This window comes from Dendrobates tinctorius, unplaced genomic scaffold, assembly GCF_039654945.1.
Source record: "Dendrobates tinctorius isolate UK_male_01 unplaced genomic scaffold, ASM3965494v1 ptg000315l, whole genome shotgun sequence".
Classification (NCBI taxonomy): domain Eukaryota; kingdom Metazoa; phylum Chordata; class Amphibia; order Anura; family Dendrobatidae; genus Dendrobates; species Dendrobates tinctorius.
Window position 1 is genome coordinate 6,533,600 of NW_027361982.1, and position 23,521 is coordinate 6,557,120.

General features: G+C 40.7%; 1 protein-coding gene across 2 annotated transcripts in view; it reads left to right on the forward strand.

Annotated features, from left to right (window-relative positions):
• The window catches only part of COL11A2 (collagen type XI alpha 2 chain), a 185,751-nt gene that overhangs the window by 143,849 nt on the left and 18,381 nt on the right, over positions 1 to 23,521 (forward strand). For both annotated transcript variants that reach the window (XM_073561377.1, XM_073561378.1), the window contains 30 exons: positions 58 to 111; positions 198 to 242; positions 709 to 762; positions 839 to 883; positions 990 to 1,088; positions 1,174 to 1,227; positions 2,106 to 2,150; positions 3,423 to 3,476; positions 5,282 to 5,326; positions 5,457 to 5,510; positions 5,990 to 6,097; positions 6,190 to 6,243; positions 6,333 to 6,386; positions 7,942 to 7,986; positions 8,288 to 8,341; positions 8,859 to 8,903; positions 9,204 to 9,257; positions 10,359 to 10,412; positions 10,571 to 10,624; positions 10,720 to 10,827; positions 13,470 to 13,559; positions 15,085 to 15,138; positions 15,405 to 15,512; positions 16,469 to 16,576; positions 16,746 to 16,799; positions 19,530 to 19,583; positions 20,521 to 20,628; positions 22,391 to 22,444; positions 22,536 to 22,589; positions 23,408 to 23,461. In XM_073561377.1, coding sequence (XP_073417478.1) covers positions 58 to 111; positions 198 to 242; positions 709 to 762; positions 839 to 883; positions 990 to 1,088; positions 1,174 to 1,227; positions 2,106 to 2,150; positions 3,423 to 3,476; positions 5,282 to 5,326; positions 5,457 to 5,510; positions 5,990 to 6,097; positions 6,190 to 6,243; positions 6,333 to 6,386; positions 7,942 to 7,986; positions 8,288 to 8,341; positions 8,859 to 8,903; positions 9,204 to 9,257; positions 10,359 to 10,412; positions 10,571 to 10,624; positions 10,720 to 10,827; positions 13,470 to 13,559; positions 15,085 to 15,138; positions 15,405 to 15,512; positions 16,469 to 16,576; positions 16,746 to 16,799; positions 19,530 to 19,583; positions 20,521 to 20,628; positions 22,391 to 22,444; positions 22,536 to 22,589; positions 23,408 to 23,461 — 1,917 coding nt within the window. The remainder of the gene's footprint in view (positions 1 to 57; positions 112 to 197; positions 243 to 708; positions 763 to 838; positions 884 to 989; positions 1,089 to 1,173; positions 1,228 to 2,105; positions 2,151 to 3,422; positions 3,477 to 5,281; positions 5,327 to 5,456; positions 5,511 to 5,989; positions 6,098 to 6,189; positions 6,244 to 6,332; positions 6,387 to 7,941; positions 7,987 to 8,287; positions 8,342 to 8,858; positions 8,904 to 9,203; positions 9,258 to 10,358; positions 10,413 to 10,570; positions 10,625 to 10,719; positions 10,828 to 13,469; positions 13,560 to 15,084; positions 15,139 to 15,404; positions 15,513 to 16,468; positions 16,577 to 16,745; positions 16,800 to 19,529; positions 19,584 to 20,520; positions 20,629 to 22,390; positions 22,445 to 22,535; positions 22,590 to 23,407; positions 23,462 to 23,521) is intronic.

Genomic DNA, 23,521 nt, shown 5'->3' on the forward strand with positions numbered 1-23,521 from the left:
AATGGTGAAGCTATAACGTTCACAGGTCCACTGATAAGAGATCTGTGGTGTTTTTAGGGGGATGGTGGAAGCCAGGGACCTTTGGGACCACCCGGAGAAGACGGAGAGAGAGTGAGTACTGACTGTGGTGCTGTTTGGTCCTGATGACTACTCACCCTATGATCTGTGTCTCATATTCTTATTTCTATGTCTCTTAGGGAAGCGATGGAGATGTTGGACCCCGTGGACTTCCCGGTGAACCAGTAAGACAGTTAGCTATACTTTTTTCTAATCAATTACACAAATTGTAAATATTTGGAGATCGATTTTCAGTCTACAATGAATATTTTAGGATCACACGTAACTTTTTTGGAATCATCAATATATGACTTTTATTTTCTTTCTGCAGTTCACCCGTCCTATAAATGTTAAATCATAATATGGAAAGTGTTTTATCAATGTTGCGTATCATTTCTGGAAGTACTGATACCAGATAAATCAGTATATTTCTGTATTAGATACATATAAACTATGATCCTTATTAGTGGCCTTGTCTGGATCATAGTCCTAATCACAGTCCGGATCATAGTCCGGATCGCTTCCCCGTAGCTGACACTACTCGCTGGAGTATTTCTCCTTCCAGACAACGTGACAAGTTCTTTATGTTACATTGTAGGTAATTCACATTTGTATGCACTGTAATTAGTTGTCATATTCATGTTTCCTTAGGGTGTCAGAGGTTTGCTTGGACCCAAAGGCCCTCCTGGTGTTCCTGGCCCTCCGGTGAGCACCCTGCATGGATTTGATGGTCTGTATACCAGGATGATGAGTGATTGTAACGCCGTTCTTATCTCTGCAGGGAGTCAGAGGTATGGATGGAAATGTGGGGCCAAAAGGAAACTTGGTAAGTTAAACCCTCCTAACATTAATTATAAAGGATTGAGAGGGTGATAAAACATAGGCCCTGCGAGATGTGCATAACGACAGAGCTATGCTTTTCTATACTTTAGGGTCCACAAGGTGAGCCTGGCCCTCCAGGACAGCAGGGAACTTCTGGGACACAGGGGCTTTCAGGGCCTCAGGGAGCTCAGGGACCCCCAGGAGAGACTGTAAGTATCACTTTGTTCTATATAATAAAGATAACATGTAAAACTGATTGTAAACCACATCTAACATTTATATATTTACGTACAGGGACCAACTGGAAAACCCGGCCTCCCTGGCATCCCCGGCTCAGATGGGCCTCCTGTAAGTATCTGCTGGCTGTTTATCCTATTACATAGTCACTTTCCATCACACATACCTTTTGTGTATCTGCGATTTTCTCACTTATCTGTCCAAAAATAAGACATTAATGTACATCAACTGTTACAATCCTTCTACTATGTAGGTGATATATACACGTCTATATATATGTGTATTTTTTAGCATTTATGGTCTAAAAATAACATAAGCTAGTGACAATACTACAAAACTGTGTAAAATCACCATTAGATATGGTTGCTGTTGGCTGCATGGACTCCCAAAGATCAGACGATTTTATAGGCATCTTAGTATTGTAGGTTTTCCAGGGGTAAGGATGTCCAGTCCAAAGTGGCCAATTGTGACCGAGAGTTTGATGGATGTTTGCAATGGTCGGCAGCAGAATATTGTCTGAATGGGATTTTTTCATCCATTGTTTGGAGCTAAATGTCTATGGCGGGAACAGACGATCATTTCTTCGTTTGCTTCAGCCCCATGTGTTTTTTACACTGTATTCTGCCCGACATGACGATCCACCTGACAAATGATTGACCTCTTGTTGCCCATCAGGCTTTTTTGTGTCTTGCTACCTTCAGATGGAAGGTCACACAGCCAAGGATAATATTTTTAGGTCTTGAACATTATGAGAAAAGTCATTTTTTATATTGGACAAAAAGTCATTATAATTGTCCTGTAAATGTTGGGGAAGAACAATATCTCGGAGGTTCGTTCCTCAGTCTGCGCCCAAGATTTGATATGTGTTATCAGGCGTCACCATTTGTAATGTGAGATTGAACAGGTCGCGGTGACCATGATCAGGGTATCTCCATCTGTCCAATTTGATTATTTTGATCACATCCTAAAATGTTTTCTTCTTCCTCTAGGGTCATCCTGGTAAAGAAGGTCCTGGAGGATTTAAGGGCAACCACGTGAGTTTGACTTCTAATGTCTCATTGGGTTCTTACATTTTATACTAATATCTTGGGTTCAGTCTGTCAGCCATAAAATGTGAGAAGATTCCTGCATTGATTGTGGGACTTGCGGCTCCTCCAGGCTTATGATGACCACATCTGGGTCCTGGGTGAGAATTGTGGTTTATCATATCCAGCATCTCGTAATGATAAAAATGTCAATGCGCAATCGATAATCAACAGTCCAGATATACAAGTGAACAACATCCCTAAAACCCCAAGAAGGCTTATTTTTCTTTCAAATATGTTTATTATATTTTACGTTAAGGTGTAAGAATAAAAAATAAAGTTAAATATATCACTTCAATATTTTACAGATCATATTACAATGATCATATAAAGAAACAGAACAAAAAAACAATAGTATTAAAATTACACAAAGGGAAGGGGAAGATGGAGGGGGAAGTTAAGGGGACAGTAGGAGGTACAAAGATAATGAAGAGATGAGGACCAGGAATTCTTATGGATATGACTTATTTTGGAATATGAGTATCCAAAAGATAGACTAGCCCTTAGCAGGTGCAAATGTGCGATCCACGGTGCCTCAAAACCTTTTAACCTGTTCTCCAACCTGTTCGGCTTCATTGTACATATTATCTGTATCAATGAAGAAATGAAGTAATTTTTTTTTACTAGGAATGGCAATCAGTGGAATTTGTACCCAGCTTTAGGTTTCCCCCAAAACAGCTGCAGCGGCTGACCTGAAGTATTAAATGCCAGGCCCAAAAATAAACGTTCATGTAATGGGGCGATCCATGGTAAATATGGACGCTCTGGTATGTCCAAGTTAGAATCGTAATGTGGCTCTCTGCTGTATCTCCTGAATGTGGGAATCGCCACTATGAGGTCTATATGCTCTAATGGGACATGTGGAAAGACGTTGTCATCATCATATAGCCACGTTATAATGGACATACATTCACCAGTTTGTCCAAATTTTGAGCAAAGTGCTAAAATACTGTCAGGTTTTTACTATCTAAAAAATGTCATCTAAAAGCCATCCCATGCATCATTTTGCTTATTTTATTTCTGTGAATTTCATTACTTTATAAAGCTTAGTCAGGAATGACTGCAAGACTTACATCCAATCCCACTCATAAACATAAGAATATTCCTCAGTCATATCACTATCAATTGTTGTTCTGTTTGTGATAGTCATTCCTAGGTTATGTCATGGAAATGAGAAAAATGTGTTCTTCATTGTCTAATAAGTCCTTCTCATATCTCTAGGGTCCTTCTGGTCCACAAGGTCCAATCGGTTATCCTGGACCCCGCGGTGTGAAGGTACTGGAAATAAAAGCTCTTGGTTAACCGTATTCTGTTAATTTGCATTCATGTGTTATTACTATAGTTCAGTTTAGGAAATTGATGCATATAACAATCTATGTGAAACCCTAAAAAATTAAGAATGCAGACAATTATTTAATGTGGCGTAGAGTTCATGAGCAGAATACTGCTTAAAGCACAAGTAGAAAGCAGCATTGCAATACATGTAGTACAGGTAGAGAGTAGTACAGTACATGTCGTACAGGTAAGAGTAGTACAGTACATGTAGTATAGGTAGAGAGCAGTACAGTACATGTAGTATAGGTAGAGCGCAGTACAGTACATGTAGTACAGGTAGAGAGCAGTACAGTACATGTAGTACAGATAAAGAGCAGTACAGGACATGTAGTACAGGTAGAGAGCAGTACAGTACATGTAGTACAGGTAGAGATCAGTACAGTACATGTAGTACAGGTAGAGATCAGTACAGTACATGTAGTACAGGTAGAGAGCAGTACAGTACATGTAGTACAGGTAGAGAGCAGTACAGGACATGTAGTACAGGTAGAGAGCAGTACAGGACATGTAGTACAGGTAGAGAGCAGTATAGTACATGTACAGGTAGAGAGTTGTATAGTACGTGTAGTACAGGTAGAGAGCAGTATAGTACATGTACTCCAGGTAGAGAGCAGTACAGGACATGTAGTACAGATAGAGAACAGTATAGTACATGTAGTACAGTCAGGGCAGTGCAGTGCAAGTTGTACAGTTAGAGAGCAGCATTACAATACATGTGGACCAGGTAGAGAGCAGTATAGGACATGTAGTACAGAGCGCAGTACAGGACATATAGTACAGGTAAACAGCAGTACAGACTATGTAGTACAGGCAGAGCAGTACAGGACATGCAGTACAGTACATATAGTACAGACAGGGCAGTACAGTGCAAGTAGTACAGTTAGAGACCAGCAGAGTACATGTAGTACAGAGAGCAGTAAACTACATGTAGTAAAGAGTACAGACAGAAGGCAGTATAGTACATAAAGTACAGAGGGCAGTACAATACATGAGGTACAGGAAGAGGGCTGTACAGTACATGTACTACAGGCAGGTAGACAGCAGTACAGTATATGTAGTACAGTCAAAGAGGAGTACAGTACATGTACACAGCAGTACAGTATTTGTTGTACAGACAGAAAGCAGTACTGTACATGTAGTACAGAGAGCAGTATAGTACATGTAATACAGACAGCAGTGCAGTACATGTAGTACAGGTACAAAGCAGCAGACTGCATGTAATACAGACAGAGCAGTGCAGTACATGTAGTACAGGTACAAAGCAGCAGACTGCATGTAATACAGACAGAGCAGTGCAGTGCAGAGATCAGTAAAGTACATCTGGTATGGGTAGAAAGCAGTACAGTCCATGTTATACAGATAGAGAGTAGTGCAGTACATGAGGTACAGGTGGAGAACAGTACATTAAATGTAGAACAGTGGAGAACAGGATAGTACATGTAGTACTGGTAGATATCTGTAGCAGTAGAATATATGTAGTGCAAGTAGAGATCATTACTAGTAAAGAGAGGTACAGTACATGTTGTACAGATAGACAGAGGTATAGTACATGCTGTAAAGGTAGACAGAGGGACAGTACATGTAGTACAGGTAGACAGAGGTTTAGTGCATGTTGTAAAGGTGGAGATCAGTGCATGTTGAGAGCAGTACAGTACATAAAGTACAGGCAGAGAGCAGAGAATAGTGGACTTTCTCCATATAAATGTATCTGAAATTTGCTTATCCCTTTGTCTTTATTTTCATAGGGAGTTGATGGAATCAGGGGTCTGAAAGGACACAAGGGAGAAAAGGTAAAGAATAATCATGATTTGTAGGCTCCACCACCTGCACACTGGCCAGAATACAGCTCTCTTCGTACCATTCCTTAGCTAGGACCCATTTATATTCCTTCCCAACCACATTTATTCTTTATTTTTGCAGGGTGAAGACGGTTTCCCTGGATTCAAAGGCGACTTTGGTGTGAAGGGTGACAAGGTGAGGTGCCATCTCTGTGTCCATACATTTATCTACAGTAAATCTCTGTACTAATCCTATTAGTGCTCCAATAACTTCTTGTTGGTGACAAGAACCTTCCTCTGTTAACAGTCAGCTTCTCCAGGCCAAATACCTGTCTGCTGAATTGTTTTACATGTGATTCTCCCAAATCTTCAGATTTTCAGAACAATCTGTTTAGTTTTGTTGGCTTTAGAGCTTGTCCAGAACTATGATTCTTCTTTAGGTCATCTCTATTAGATCAATGGGGTCTGACGCTCGGCACCCCACCATTAGCTGATGTCAGGTCTCATGGCGGCTGGGTGTGAGCGGTGTACGGAGTTGGAACAGTGGCCGTTCTTAAGTACTGCAGCTCCCGATATCCAAGCCCTGGCCAACCGCTGATCTTGTAGACATCTAATCTCTGTGTGCTGGATATTCGCGCTGCTGTTTTCACATTATTTATACATATTTCTCTTTAGGGTGAAATTGGAGTTCCTGGGTCAAGAGGAGAAGATGGACCTGAGGGTTCAAAGGGAAGATCTGGCCCTCCTGGTGACCCTGGACCCCTTGGATTGATTGGTGAGAAGGTGAGATGTGGTTGTGTGTGGTGTGTGTTAGTTATTAGTTAGAGATTAATACTTGAACTGACATTAAACATGTATTGTTTGGTTTCTTCCAGGGTAAACTTGGTGTCCCAGGCCTGCCCGGATATCCTGGACGACAGGGGACGAAGGTGAAGAGAGATACACTGAACATAACGTGCACGCGGAGCCCGGGAACATGGCACGGACTCATCGTCTGTTTTACCTTCTATCTTTACAGGGATCTCTTGGCTTCCCAGGATTCCCAGGGGCCAACGGAGAGAAGGGAGCGCGGGTATGGGACATGAACTGTTAATCTAATTACACCCACCCCATACGTGCTGGGGGGCTGATATATAACCTATGCAGCACAATCGGAGTTTCATTGTATCTCCCATGTTCTTCGTTTGTACAGGATGAGATTTTCTGATCATCCTTTGCCAATATCAATGTTGCGTCTCTTCTAGAGGAAATCATATAGAGAAATGGTTGTGCTGTGTGGATCCATATATTCAGAATTAGCGAAAACCCATAGTTATCATGTCATCCCAGAATACGGGCGGCAGGCGGAATGCCATAGACTTATATGGCAGTGTCAGTGGCTGCCCCTGAACGTGAATGGAGATCAAGACACATGCTGAGTGCGGACTTCATTCACCCTCCATTATTGACTGTGGCCTCCTCACTGGCTGCTTATCCTTGATCTTCTATTACACTCGTCAATAAATTGGAAATTAGAAAATTGCAACATCACGTAGCCAATGTAAATGGCCTCTACTAAAAATTCATGGCAGCTTCGTTTTAGGTTCTTATTATCGGATTGTTACTTTTAATTTGTAGACTAATTGCATTTTATTAGATTTTTTATAGTGGTTTGATCTCAGTTTTTCTGATTCCTTTCTATAGACAACGATTTAAGAGATTCAGATTGTTTGCTGCCACCACTAGAGGGATCTTATTGCATACTGTCCTATCATTGATGTATGCAATAAAATCTTCAGCTCCCTCTAGTGGCGACATCAGGCAGTCTGAATGTTATAGCCATGCAGACAATTTGGAGTTCGATAACAATAACTGAGCTCGAACGTGATATGTTAAAAAATTAAATCACAATAGAGTTTTTAGCTATTAATATTAAAATCACAAAATTATGTTCAAGTGCAAAACTTTACTTGAAAATATATTTCAATGTTACTACAAAAATGTTATCATAATAAAATTCTAGAAAAAAAGGGGTTAAAAAACAATAACCACAAATAAAAGGTATACTCCAAATATAATTGTATACAAAAGAACCAAAAGGAGTACAAAACACCTTATAAATCGTATAAATTTATTAAATATCCATTTTACATATAATGTTAAAAATAATTATATAAATAATATGACAAAAATGAAGGACATAGGACAATAAATGCGACACACTCACAATATTATTATGAGGACTGGGGCTAATAAGACCTATTAGAACATCGTATTGCAGACATCATTGCAATTAATATTGCTATATCAGCATAAACATAGTATTAGACCAAAAATAGAGATTTATATATTTCTCTTACTCTGGGTGCCATATAGGACATAAAGCACAATGTCACTTTGAGATTTATATATATATATATATATATATACACACCCAGATACAAGACACAAAATAGAAAGGTCCAAAAAAAGTCTTACCCCAATAAATCCTTGTAGGTGGTCACACACAGCAGCCCCAATGCACGTTTCGCGTGGGCTTCCTCAGGGGGCTGTGAGAATTGTTATCATGTTTTATTACTATATTATTATGTTATATTGTTTTTTTTATTTCTTATTGTACAATTAAAATTCTTTGTTTTATTTTTCAGGGTCTTTCTGGAAAATCAGGCCCTAGGGGAGAGAGAGGACCCTCAGTAAGTGATTTCCTAAATAATTTTGTCTATTTTTAACCGTTTTTTTTTTTTAATTTCAGCAAATACTTAGCAGCTGTTTAGTTTATTCTATCATCATCGTGATCTTTCCCCCGTGTCTTTCTATATATTAGAATATTAAAAGTAATGTCTGATCCTGATTAAGCCATAATATCTCAGACTAAGCGACTCCTGCACAATGTCTATACAAAGGGTGGATTTAACGGGAGGACTGTGGTGTATTACGGTAATAAAATGCATTGTATATTTTCTATATTTAATAATATTCTGATTCTTTTTCCAGGGTCCAAGAGGTCAAAGAGGCCCCCGAGGAGCCACAGGGAAATCAGGACCAAAGGTTGTAAAATAAACCTTCTGTCTCTTTTTTCGTCTCTTTTACTTTGATGTTTCAGCCTTTAGAGTAGATGTTGTATATTTTATTATTATGAGCGGATACAATGCCGGGGAGGGATCTGTGATATTGTATGGATTGATCAGCTTAGATTACAATCATGGTACAGAAAATTATGAGAAACTGACAAAGTAACAAGCCAAGACCCGATGATGAAGCAAAGAACCTAAATATTTAGACACAAGTATTGAGTAGTTAGCGCTTTTATGATGGTATCCATTTTGGATGGTCTAGATAGTGCTAAAAATGTGCCGATGGGCAGCCGCCGAGGTAGAGGCCTAAATCCTGCACATCTAGGATAATTACAGCTCTCCCCAAACCAGTGTCACCGCATATTATTCAGCACGTAGTCATAGTTGTATGTCAGTAACTTCCATCCCAGAAACATGATATATGTGCCTGCTCCGTCATAAGACATTATAGGTTTTCGTTGTATATTCACTTATTTTCCTCCCTCCCTTAGGGAACATCTGGAGGAGATGGTCCTTCTGGCCCATCAGGAGAGAGAGTAAGTCCAGACCTTAAATCAACATAATCTTCATAATCAATGTTATTACCTGATGTCATAGTTCCCGTCAGTGGCCGTTTCTTGTGTAACTCGTCTACATCCATCCTATACTCCATGTTTCTTTTCTTCTCTGTATTTAATAACATCTGATTCTTACTTTGCCTTTTTCACTCTATCTTAGTTTATTTCATTAGTTCATTAGAATATAATTTATTTTTCATTTGATTTATTTCACATTTTTTAGATTTTGCCACTTTCTTCTTTTCTGAGTTTCCGCTAAGTAGGCTTCTTATTTTCCAGGGTCTTCCTGGACCACAAGGATCTAATGGGTTCCCTGGGCCTAAAGGACCTCCTGTGAGTACACCTTTCAATTCTTTCTACCATCTTGGCACCGTTGTCGATGAGCTGTTAATATGATCGTGTAATAAGACGCCTGTACATTTGATATAATGCTATAGGGACACGGTGACTGTGGTTTTGTGATATTAAGACTGTTGTGTCGAGTTGTGAGACTGCATCTAAATATTGACAAAAAATCCAAAACATTTACGGTAGATTTTTGATGGCAGCTTGTGTTGAGGTTTCTTGTCTTTACGGAAGTCAATCAAGCCAAATAGGGCAGGGATAGAATATGAATAGTTTACCCTAAATCTTCAGTGTCATCAGCCTTGTCTGGGTACCCCTATTTCATAGAGTGTGAGTGGCAGGTTTTATCTGGAATCCGTGTAATCCCAGCTGCACAGTAGTCTGGTTGTGTTGTCTGGACCTCCCCTATCCTGCCTCTCATCCACTGTGAGGGGCGGTCCAGACTACACAACCAGACTACAATGTGACTATAACCAGGACGATAAACGGATCCCCCATCCCGCCTCTGATCCACTGCCAGGGGCAGTCCAGACTACACAACCAGACTACAATGTGGCTACAACCAGGAGGAGAAGCGGACCTCCCCCATCCCGTCTCTGATCCACTGCATGGGGCGGTCCAGACTACACAATCAGACTAGAAAATGGCTACAACTAGGAGACGAAGCTGCAAAACTTATGTAGCGCCAATATATTTCACAGCACTTAATAAACATTATCATATAGATATAGATTCCCTTCCTTGATGTTTTCCGTGTCTGGTACTATTCTGCATATTTGGGAAAAAAACAAAAAATGACAGATCTCACTGACATAAAAGAACAATCAGAATTCACTACAACATGGGTCAAAATCAATTCACCATATGTCTCAAAAGCAATGTGACCAGTGTGAATGAGGCTTTAATAATAAGAATACTGATCTGTGACCGCACTGACTGTAATGATGGAGGTACTACTAGTAAACCTATGGCATTATTAATAATTACCAACATCACTGTTACTAACACTCTGGAGACATTGATCAACGGAGGACATGGCTTCTCTCAATAGAGAGGACAATACACTTATTTCTCCATCTTCTTCTCTAGGGACCCCCAGGAAAGGATGGGATCCCAGGACATCCCGGACAGAGGGGAGAAGTGGTGAGTACTGAGATTTCCTGGTGATGAGCGGATAGAAGCTTCTGACATTATCATATATCTATCTATCTATCTATCTATCTATCTATCTATCTATCTATCTATCTATCTATCACAAAGTCGCCAGGTCATATAATGGCTCGTCTTTTGTGTCTCTGTAGGGTTTCCAAGGTAAAATGGGAACTACTGGACCTCCTGGAGTTGTAGGACCACAGGTACGGTACTTGCGGACATCTCTTATTAGGTCATTGATTTGGGACCTTGCATGTCTTGTCACAGACCTTTTCTCTAAATATCTGTCTGTATGCAGGGTGCTCAAGGTGAATCTGGTCAAATGGGAGAGAGAGGACACCCGGGTCCCCCAGGACCTCCAGGAGAGCAGGGCTTGTCCGGTGCATCTGGTAAAGAGGGAACTAAGGTGAGCAAGTAGAACTTCAGTTTTCACTTTCAAGCCCAAATATTTCCATTATGAACCTTAAGGGGTGAGTGCTTTCTTATAAATTGTGTGTCATTAGGATTTGCCATTACTTTATGATCACGGTGAGCCCAAAGACCAATCCACAGAGTAAACGGTGCTTGGACCCATTCGCATGAATAAGGATGATCTGAGGTTCTTGCATAGCAGTGTGCAGAGCATTCAATGTTACATTAACACTGCAGACCATCATTCTCAGGATCGTTGGGGGTCTCAGAGGTTGGACATTCACCTGCCGTAAAGTGGTGGTACATTCTAACAAAAAAACTTTACTGCATATAGAAAAACTACTGTATATACTATATATAGCAATCATCCATAACTCCACGTGTTTAATATTTGCCCCCTGGCTGCCAAAACGGCCCTAATATATTTAGATACGTAATGATCTCTATTAACTTGAGAAAATTCGAACATCTTCAGCGTTTTCCTCTGAATTGGAGCGCCACAATATACCTGGCATCAAGCCAATCCTGTAAGTGGTTCAGTGCGGCCAATATATTCCAGCACATCCCAAAGATGCTTGGAAGGCCTCACTTGCACGAGCGTATAACTTGGACGAGTGCAATCCGATAACAAAAGAGATTGCACTCGGACCAATATTATTCAATGATGCTGTGCAGATCTGCGTATTTTTCTCAGCTGTATTCGGTGTAAGAAAAAACCCACAGCATTCTGCAATTTCACTCCAAAACCTGATTGGTGTGATAAAAAATCAGATGTCATACGGACCATCAGAGTGGCATTTGATTTTTATGGATACAATTGTGTAACATAGAAAGCTATGAATGGTACTGTAAAAGATTAATCACTGCGGAGTAAGAAACGGATTGTAAACGGATGACAAGTGAGAAAAAAAAAACGTCCCGCTTTTCTCGAGAATCAGATTGATTTTTTTATATGCTCATTTGACTCCAGTCTTAGATTGAGATCTGAAGCACATTGAACTGGGTCATTAGGGAATATGGCACAAGATTTTCTGTATACCGGGATCACCCCATAATATCTGCTGTACACTGTGAACGCCCCATAAGACCCGCCATATACTGGAAACACCACGCAAGACCTGACACATACCAGGAACAGCCCAAAGGACCTGCCATATACCGGAAGCTCCCCACAGGACCTGCTGTATACTGGGTACACCCCACAAGACCCGCTGTATACCAGCAACACCTCACAAAACCTGCAATATATTGGGAACATCCCACAAAACCTGCCATATACTGGAAACAGCAAACAAAATCTTAAGGACAGTAAGCATATTAATAAAGGTGGCCCTGACCCAAAGTGACCACCTCATTGCATGCAATAGCCATGGAATTACTCCCAAAATTTTGTATAGAAAAAGATAATTGGAGTAAGAAAATCCACCAACAAGAAATAAAATCAGAATAGTTTTATTTCAATTACTCATAACTTATGAGACACCACAGTACATAGAACAGCTATGGGTAAGCAATCCTGAATGGTGACCTTTTTATGTGGCTTCTCTGTTTAAAGTGTGTGCTATTATGCTGTAATTAAATATTACTCTGAGGTGGTCACATTTTGGGTTACCTAAGTATTTTCTGTATCAGACTTGAAGCACTGTCACTTTATCGATATCTGTATATCTAATATATACTTTTTGCCTATATGCTGTTTGTGTACTGTCGCATGTGTGTTTTTTCTGCATCTGAATTCCTCCTCTCATTGGAGCTCTGTATTGATGTGACCCTGTTGTTTGTACTGTGGTGTCTCATAACTTATGAATAATTGAAATAAAACTATTCTGATATTATTTCTTGTTGGTGGATTTTCTTATTACAATTCTCTTTTTGTATACATATACTGGAAACACCCTGCAAGACCCGCCGCATGCCAGGAGCACCCCACAGGACCTGCCATATACTGGGAGCACCCCACAGGACCTGCCATATACTGGGAGCACCCCACAGGACCTGCCATATACTGGGAGCACCCCACAGGACCTGCCATATACTGGGAGCACCCCACAGGACCTGCCATATACTGGGAGCACCCCACAGGACCTGCCATATACTGGGAGCACCCCACAGGACCTGCCATATACTGGGAGCACCCCACAGGACCTGCCATATACTGGGAGCACCCCACAGGACCTGCCATATACTGGGAGCACCCCACAGGACCTGCCGTATACTGGGAGCACCCCACAGGACCTGCCATATACTGGGAGCACCCCACAGGACCTGCCATATACTGGGAGCACCCCACAGGACCTGCCGTATACTGGGAGCACCCCACAGGACCTGCCGTATACCGGGACCCGCAGTATCCTCTGTTTTGGAGATGCAGTGATTCAGTCGTCTAGCCATCACACCTTGGCAGCTGTCAGAATCGCTCACATTCTTACTGTTGCCCCTTTTTCTTTCTTCCAACACATCAACTTCAAGAACTGTTTAATTACTAATTTATCCCCCCTGACAGGAACCTGTATAAGCAGATAATCCAGTCATTTACCCGTTAGCAGTCTTAAGGTTCTTGCTGATCATTATGCTCTGTTCGCTCTTACCCCGTTATTTTATTATTTCTTCCACTTCCACTCATTCTTTCTTTCACAGGGAGATCCTGGCGGTGTTGGTGTCCCTGGAAAGGATGGCCCTGCTGGTCTGAGAGGATTCCCTGGAGAGAGAGGCCTGCCCGGTACTCCGGTGAGTAACCGATGTGCACTTATTAATAGTATGGTAGAAGCGGCATCGATATCATCAGCAGGACGATATTAGGACTAGAGTTCTTACGTTCTTCCTTGTTCTCTGGTCCCACGCAGCACAGTCTGGTTGTGTTTTAGATTTTATCTCTATTATTTGCCTTGGTTTTGTCGGCCTGTAAGGATCAGGAGAAATAATCAGAATTAGTCATTAGTAGATTCATCTAAGTAGAAACTGAAGAAAAGCAAATGAACATTGCATAACATTATGGCTGCGGGCACATTAGATAAAACTTTATGATTTTAAAATGTACAAACAACTTTATTACATAGAGACCATCATGAGGACCATCACTCATGTCACTTTATTCACCAGCAGTGACATCCTGGAGGATGAGGCACTGAGTAATATATATAACAATATGACTTATTCTTCATATGTATGAGATATAGATACAATTACTGCTCGGTCTGAAGGATCCATCACTGACCCATCGCCGGCAGACGTGGACTTGGTAATCAGCCATGTGTCACCTAGTACATAGTGCTCTACATTTGGCTGCCATTTTGAATACATTAATTAGAATTAGACAACTCTGCTTTTTCTCCAGAGAGCTCAGAACATAGAAAAAGACAAAATCCTCTTTTTCAGCCTTTAAATGATATTGGAGGAAGCGTGAAGGCGATTGCAGGTCTCTGAACTCTGAAAGACCGTCTTCTGTAGGAAAAAAAAAACTAATCTCTAATATTCTTAAACAATGTTAATTACAAAATGTATTAAAACTGAATTAATAGAAATGACAATTTATCAATAAAGTAGAACTAAAAAGAATACAAGATAAATGACAAATTAGAAGACACTTCGTTAGAAGACACACAGTAACGAGGTGGATGACAGACATGTCCGATGCACTTTCTATTACCGTCTACACAAAACACTGAATCCTTAGAGGTGTCTAAGTGTCTTTATCATCTGAAGGCTGCAGTTTAATTTTGATCAGAAACTTTGCTTTGATGTAATATAGAGAAATATTTTTAATTCGCCGACACGTCTGCGGGCGCATATTCTGTCCAGCTCAAGGGAACACTCCAGACACCTAACTACCTTTCTCTCGCTGATTGTTTAATAGTCTGAATTTATAATCAGAAGTAGGGGGGAGGGACCAGCCTGCACCAATGAGGCGTCAGGGGGCGTGTCTCTGACTACCACTGATTTTCGGTAGGCACTGGAGCTAAACTGTAATCACAGGTCACAAGTTCTTCTAGATTTTGTTATTGTATTTTATTTTTTTTGTGTGAAATATTATACTTTGAGAGTCCTCAGTGTGTGATACCTTTTATTGGCTATCTGAAAAGATGGTAACAGATTGCAAGCACTCAAGACTACTCAGGTCCCTTCATTAGACATAGAAAAGTATTAAAAAAATATTAAGATTCTATCTACTGGCTAACATGGAACAAAGATATATGTTTTTGTGTTGAGTTGTCAGGTAAAATCACTATATCTTTCCTTTTTCTTTATCTCTTAGGGTGGTCCAGGCCTGAAGGGTAATGAAGGTCCAGCCGGTCCCGCTGGTCCCGCAGTAAGTTCTTGTCCTCTTTATTACACTATAACATATATTTCTGATGATATGGATATAGTTTACATATCCCAAACTATTGTTTCCATTACTGAGAAATATACTAATTACGGATACATTATACGATCATAATTATTACACCAGGATACACTGTGGTGTTATGTCATGCAATCTTTAGAGCCTTTTTCTGTTTTTGTCATTTTTAATGAAATAAACATTTTCCTGTTTATTTGAGTCACCAATTAACCAATTACTGATATTATCCATAGGGATCTCCTGGAGAGAGAGGTGGACCAGGCCAAGGTGGACCAATTGGGCCTCCAGGAAGACCGGGCCCTCAAGGACCTTCAGGCGCTTCCGGAGAAAAGGGTGTTCCCGTATGTATAAACCTGGGTGGGCATGATGTCCATATACTTGTCTACACATCCATATACCTGTCTACATGTCATGTCCATGAAACTGTCTACACATCCATGAACCTGTCTACACCTCCATGAACCTGTCTACTCGTCCATGAACCATTCTACACATCCATGAACCTGTCTATATGTCCATGAACTTGTCTACACATCAATGAACTTGTCTATAGGTCCATGAACCTTTCTACACATCCATGAACCTGTCTACACGTCCATGAACCTGTCTACACGTCCATGAACCTGTCTACACGTCCATGAACCTGCCTACACGTCCATGAACCTGTCTACACGTCCATGAACCTGTCTACACGTCCATGAACCTGTCTACACGTCCATGAACCTGTCTATACATCCATGAAATGGTCTACACATCCATGTACCTGTCTACACGTCCATTAACCTGTCTACAAGTCCATGTACCTGTCTACCTGTCCACACCTGTCTACGCGTCTGTACTCCTGCCTATACATCCATCCATACACCTGTCTACATATATGGAATATAGACTATTTCTCTGTTATTTCTATATTGGTTCCTACATTGTCCAACAGACAATGAAGCTTTTTATCTATCATAGAACATTTGGTCCTAAACCTGCGGTAATCACCTGACTCTATATAATATATGTGGTCCATTCCTGAGTCTTGAATACAATGAAGTCCATATAGATTATTCTGTGACCCAGGGAAATAGTGGAACATCACATAAGACCCAAAATAAATCCAATATGTATTCAATTTCAGTGTATAAAGTGATACAAGATGAATACAGAGATAAAATGTGGCTTTTTACTGTATTTAAACACTTTATACCAGATGAATTACTGAATATTGTGTCTATTGTTCAGTGTTTTTGCTGTTTGCATTCTGATATCTATATTATAATTAATGCCATATATTCTCCATTTATTTTAGGGGGAGAAAGGTCCCATTGGCCCAGCAGGTAGAGATGGGGTGCAGGGACCTGTGGGCCTTCCTGGGCCGGCCGGAACTCCTGGAATCTCAGGGGAGGATGGAGATAAGGTAAACTTCAATGTTTGTTTCCTTTTTGTATGTTCAAAGAAAACTCCAGAGAAAATTGGAATCTCCTGTTGTAATTATTCACTTATGTCACTTTATTTAAACTTAACTCTATAAAGCATGGGGTGTGGAAAATACATCTAATATTACCTATACCTTTATCATGTTGCAGGGTGAGGTTGGTGAGCATGGAGCGAAAGGAGCCAAGGGAAACAAGGGAGAACATGTAAGTATCTGTAAGGATGAAGACCACACAGATTTCACATCAGCTCATCTGACGTCTCCTTTACCAGTTTCACCATTGTTTTCTCAATGTTCCTAAGCCAAGGGATCCCAAGATTATGACTGTACGCTCTGCTATACCTATTATGCCCTAGAAACATGGCCGGTACATACTGGGGTACACATGCGAAAATGTTCAGTGGTCGGCAACCTGACATCTTGGGAATACCTTCATTGTGGCCCTTGTCTACATAAAAGGGCAGCATAGCACAATCACCCAGGGTTAGGTCAGGGGTGGGAGAATATCGCTTATCACACATTATGCCAAAATTTAGCTACAAGACGCTCAAAATGACTTTCTGACAAAATACATGAAAAGGGAACACAGACTATATACTTGTAAAACATGTAAAAAGCCCATTCATACATACAGACAGACACACAACACAACCTTTGGGGAGGGAGTAGATTCCACAATGCCCCCATAACAAAACAGAAAACAGAGGAGCTCTGCTCTTCTTTATAGGTGGGCGAAATCATGGGGGAAGCAGCTGAATTCTACGAATCAGCACCAGACAAGGTACATGAGGGCCACATTCCTGGCCTAACCTACTATATAGACAATCCAACCACATTTCTATGACACCAAGAACCCAGACAGTCTGGTTCAACCCCGAGAGTTGATTCAACTACAAAGAACCTATTTAACAAATAGAATGCTGAACTCCAGAATCACTGTAACCCAGAATGGACGCTGCTGTTTCCATATCTCTAACACCCGGTCTCATCCTCCGCTCCGGGTACTGACACCAGAGATTCACCTTAATACAATTCTCTATGAGACATTTTCTTTTCTCTCTACATTGGGAAACTTAAGTTGTTTTAAAAAAAGTATTTTATGCCTTGGGTGATATTCAGAATTATTCCCAGATAAAACCATAACTTGGACTATTCATATATAACTGGCCGGTCATGTAAATGGATTTGCCTATTCACTTGTACATTTTTTATTGGCTGCCATGATAATAGTAAATGTGAGTGTTACATAAGTGTGAGATAATATCTTCCGTGAGGGGCGTTCACATGGGTCAGATTTGTGGAGTAAAAAATCTGCAGTAAATTCTCTAAAATCTGCAACAGCAAAGCCACACCAAATTGTGCAGATTTTGCTGTGGATTTGTCTTTGTGGATTTCAAAAGCTGATCAACTAAAGTAAAGAAGCAGAGAACACACCTTAGAATTTACTGCCCTCCAGTTCCCACACTTCCCTGGTCCCTCATCTGATCTCTACAGACATGACCAATCAGCCAGTACAACGTCATTGCTGTTCCCAGTAACATGGACTGGCCAGGGGCCCAGGAAAGCAGTGTTAGAAGATTTGTAAAGTCACAGAGAACACTCTTAAGGGAATTTGAAGTTGCAACTTTTGGCATTTTTTTTTAGCACAATGCAAAATACTAATGAAACAGCTACTCACACGCCGACCATTCATGGAGGGATGGCTGCTTAGTATTACAAATGCAGACAGATAAAACTTGTATAAGGTGCCAATCACACTGATATGCCCAGTGTTTGGCTGATGCCATATTGGTCATGCCCATACTATTACAGTGGGTGCGGAAAGTATTCAGACCCCTTTAAATTTTTCACTCTTTGTTTCATTGCAGCCATTTGGTAAATACAACAAAGTTCATTTTTTTCTCATTAATGTACACTCTGAACCCCATCTTGTCTGAAAAAAACAGAAATGTAGAAATTTTTGCAAATTTATTAAAAAAGAAAAACTGAAATATCACATGGTCATAAGTATTCAGATTGTACTCTCAGAAAAAACGCATGACACTCACATGACAATTGCATTACACTCGTCCAACTTTCCTGCATCAAAATCGGACTGATTTTTTAATTGCTAGTGTGTCTCTGCCCTAACTCTTTAATTACCCTCCTTGTGTCCAACATTGAGTCTCCACTGCTGCCCCAGTTTCTGTTGTTTGTCTGCAGCGCTGATGTCAACATTGGCATGACTGCAACTGATCACTGAACTCAGTGGCTCATTCCATCCACATCATCAGAACCACTGATCAGAGATTGGCTGCAGCGTTGTCACCGTGATGTCAACAGAGACCAGGAAGGAACACTGGACTTTGGGGGAGAAAGTAGAGCACAGTATTTTAGTTTTTCTACATAAACCTACGGCTGGGGACAATAGTTTATTAAAACCCCTTTAAACGTTTACATTGCTGGTCACTTTCTATGTAGAAAAATGTTTGGGATTTTTTTTAAATCTCATCCATATACTTGGTCCTATAAACCCATGTGGATTTTACCTGTGTGAATTCACATGTAAAATCCACAATCCTTTCACCCTATCTACCTTTTAGAATATTCACACAGGACACACAACCCCTAACCTACAGCGGCTCCAGAATATTTCACAGTTTTCATGTAATTTGTAGATATTCCTATTTGTCTGACAATCAATGAACATTGAGGCCGTGGAATCTGACGTCCCCCAATATTTCCTCCACGTAATGAGGCAACGTCTTATAATGTCACGTTTCTGGATGTTCGTGCAATAAACCCAATGGATTTATATCTTTTATCTAACATTACAGGGTAATTCTGTTAGAGCCACATAATGCCATAGAGAAATCACAGAAATTCTGTTATTAACAAGTCGAGTTTCTTTTCTTTCAAGAAAAAAGTATTGATAACCAATTCCTCTTCTTTTTAGGGTCCTCCTGGTCCGCCCGGTCCTATTGGTCCTTTAGGACAACCAGGGACTCCGGTAAGTATCACGTAATATATATTAAAGCAATGATTGCATCATAATATCTACAGACTGGCAAATTGTTTTTTCTTAATCCCAAAAAAGTAGGAAATATTTCTATTGTTATCCAAACTCTTCCAATGGATTTTATGGTTCTTCTGTAGATCCTGGTTCCCCTTAATGGGTTATCTTTTCTAGAAGGTCAAGTAGCATTGTCATTAAACCAAAGGAAAATCTATAGACAGAGGGGGAAAAATACGATCTAGAGCTCCATATCTAATGAGGAGATAATGACGGCCATGTTTGACCCTTCAGGACAGTTTATCAATGTTCAGGAGGATCTGTCACCGCTTCTTTCCCTATAAAATACCAGAGAGAATCAGTAAGGACTGAGCCGTAAAATCAGTCCCTCTGCCAATGTAAATGATGCTCTATGAAACCTAGTGCTTTCTTATACCTGGGGACTTCTTCAGGGTGAATTTACACTGGCACAATGAAAACTGTTGTGTCTCCTTTCTCCATGATACGTCAACGGCATCATAGGGAGGAAACGATTGAGCGCGTCCCCATAGATATAAAAACAAGTGACGGATTCTCTATAGGATATGTCCATCGTCAATGAGCGATTGAAGATGATCACATTAGTACTTAGCATTTCTAGATCTATCTCAGATCTGCACTTCGGCTTCTCGTCTTATCCAATCAGAACAGTATTAATAAAAGATCACCAAAAATGAAAGAGTATGATAACGAACCACAATAAAACCTTATAAAATTCATCTGATTTAGCCAGACATTTCTTTAAAAAAATTAAATGATCTCTATTAGAATAAAAACTTACTGAAGTCTTGTTCTACATGATAATGTACCTCTGTATATAATGTAAAGCCAGAGTCCCCAAACCAGAACCGTGACCTGGTCCTGCCGTAATTGACTAATATTTCTCTCTGTCCAGGGCGCTGATGGAGAGCCCGGCCCTCGTGGACAGCAGGGAATCTTTGGAGCAAAAGGAGATGAAGGCACCCGAGGATTCCCTGGATCTCCAGGACCCATTGGACTACAGGTGAGATGTATGGAGGAGCCATAGTATGGACAGTCTCATCTCTACACAAAGTCTGTGTGCTGGTAAACTGACCAGAGCGTCTGCAGTTACAGAGATATTCCCATCCTCATAGATGACTACTGTATCGTCTGGTAGTGTGCCCACGGTCCAGATATGCAGCGCTTTGGACGCAGTGGAATCCCGGCTCCGCCCAAAGCGCCGCCCCCTGTTGTACGCGCGGTGATTCCGCCTGTGTTCATTGAAAACAGGCAGAATCACCGCATCCTATTTATAGACTGTGTTATTTATCTTGCGGAGACGGAGCGTCTCCGCAAGATAAATAGACATGCTGTGGTCTATAAAGACGCGCTGCATGTCCTGTTACGCAGGGCTGCCGGATGCGGCCGTGCACGAATAGTGGAGACGGGATTTCATAAAATCCCCTCCACTATGCTGTAATATCTGGACGCTGCGGATTGGACGCTGCGGCTCTACGCAACGTTCAATCTGCAGCAAATCCTGAAGGATTCCGGCCCGTGGAAACATAGCCTTATTAAAATTCTTGAGATATTGATGCCTTTCTTTTGATTACAACTTGTTACCTAAGGGACCGACCACCGCTGCAATCTAACTTCTAAGTGCTGAAGCCGATTGGGATTAGTAAGTGATAGCGCGATCCTGGCCGACTTCAGAGCAGCATTTATTGACTGTTTTCTATTGAACTTGTAAGCGCTGCACATGTTCTGCTGTCCAGCAGCGATGGTCGGTCTCCAAAGCAACAAGCTGTAAAAGAAAAGTGCTAATATCTCAAAAATGTGTGAAAATGTTAGTAAGTAATAAATTGCAAATGGCTTGTATTTACAAGATCTAGCCAACCATCCTCAATAATGAAGATAGGGAATAAACCTTTAACATTCTCAATATACCTACTGAGAAATAGCAGCAGTATATCTCATCACATCGTCATCTACTGTTAATTTTATATGACTTGTATTGTATTATTATATATAAAGAGAATTTCCACATTAAACAGAAGATTGTCCTTATACTAGAAAATTAGATATTAGAGCTGCAGAAAATTTTGGAAATTGTGTTTTTTTTTATATTGTCATTTTTGAAAGAGTGAAAACAGGAAGTTTAGATGTTTCGGTTTTCACATTAGAATTATGAGAAACAATAAATGTTATACACCGTCCCTTTAATAATGCATTGCTCCTAATAAAGAGTGATAAGGCAACTAGATGTCCTGGAGATCTGTGTTATTTCTTGGTGGCTCATGAGCGGCTTTGTTTGATTTGCGGTAGGATAACAATGAGTATATACCACCATATACTCACAATACCACCATTACCACCAATGGTAGTATTGTGATGGCTGGATGAGGCCAAGGTTCAGGTAGAACATGACCTCGCAGGCGGCAGAATCAGGGAAGGATCTCGGCAGATAAAGGATTGGTTTCAATGCATCAGTGATGGTTTTAGAAAGATTTATCCTTAGTTTGGCTAAATCAGTGACAAGTTTCAGGCTATCACGATCTTGGTTTGGTGGCTGTACAGACAGGTATATTAATAATCCATGTACTGGAGTTTGTGCACATGAACGACTTCAAATAAGGGGAAATATAGAACTGAAAATGGACTAGAACTAGATTTATTTTATGTGCAGGGTTGGTACTGAATGGAAGGTTATATAGCAAGCTCCGCTCTGCTGTACACGTCCATCAGGATTATAATCTGTATGTTAGATTGTATGATGTGATCCATCTGTTCCTCCTCTGTTACAGGGGCTGCCCGGCCCGTCTGGCGAGAAGGGAGAAACAGGAGACGTGGGCCCTATGGTGAGTACGATTGTGTATTGTTCAGTATCATGTACTTGTGTCTCTGATGTACAGTATATTCTTTATATAAATGTTCTCTGTTGTTCCTTAGGGCCCACCAGGACCCCCCGGGCCTCGCGGACCTGCAGGACCTAACGGAGCTGATGTGAGTTATTACACGTTGCCGTCTGTACAGTATGTCTGGATTAATGTCACTATGGCTGATTCATGTGGATCAGAACCTATTAGAACTATTCATTAACCTCATAGTACTGAGACATCACAATATAGGACATAATGGCCATACTATTGCCTTCTGGAACATCAGCGCCCTCTACCGCCATCCCTCTAATGGTGTCACTATGTAGTTGTGCACAAATCAGAAGACAAGATTTCCTATCCACAGGATTTCACAGGTTTCTGATTGTGAGGAGTTTGACCACTCAGACCTCCAGCAATCAATACGCCTAACCCTTAGTTTGCTTGTAAGGATTCCCCTCCTCGCACAGAAGTAAATATGTAAACTTGACGGCCATCTATGCTTCTTCATGGTGGAGTCTGGTGAAAGACCAGCTGATGCCTGTGTATAGCCGGCTTTGTTGGTCACTGTATCATTTACTGGTCGCAATGTCTTTGTCATCCTCATGCCCTCCTATGCCCTGTCACTGTCGTATTTGCAGTTTCTAAGTGTCGTGCTTTGACACTTATACACCAGCAAATAAAAATGGCCAGCTCCGAGCAGCTCAGTTAAAACGTTATAACAAAAAAAGAACAAGCATTAAAATTTTTCATTTTTTACTTTACAAATACACTTTTTAACCTCAAGTTCAAAGAGGAGCATGCTTGGCTTATAAGTCTCCTCACTCTGACATGCCAGGCTTGGCATGTCTCTCTCCACAATGAGAAACGTTGCACCTTAGACCCAAAACATTTAAAGAAAAATTGTGACACATCCCGTTTTAATGATTGTGTTTCTCTATGCAGGGACCTCAAGGTCCTCCTGGTGGAATAGGAAACTTGGGACCCCCAGGAGAGAAGGTGAGTCTCTTTTATTTCTGGAAACAGTAAAAAAAACAAGAGAAACAAAAAACATCCCTT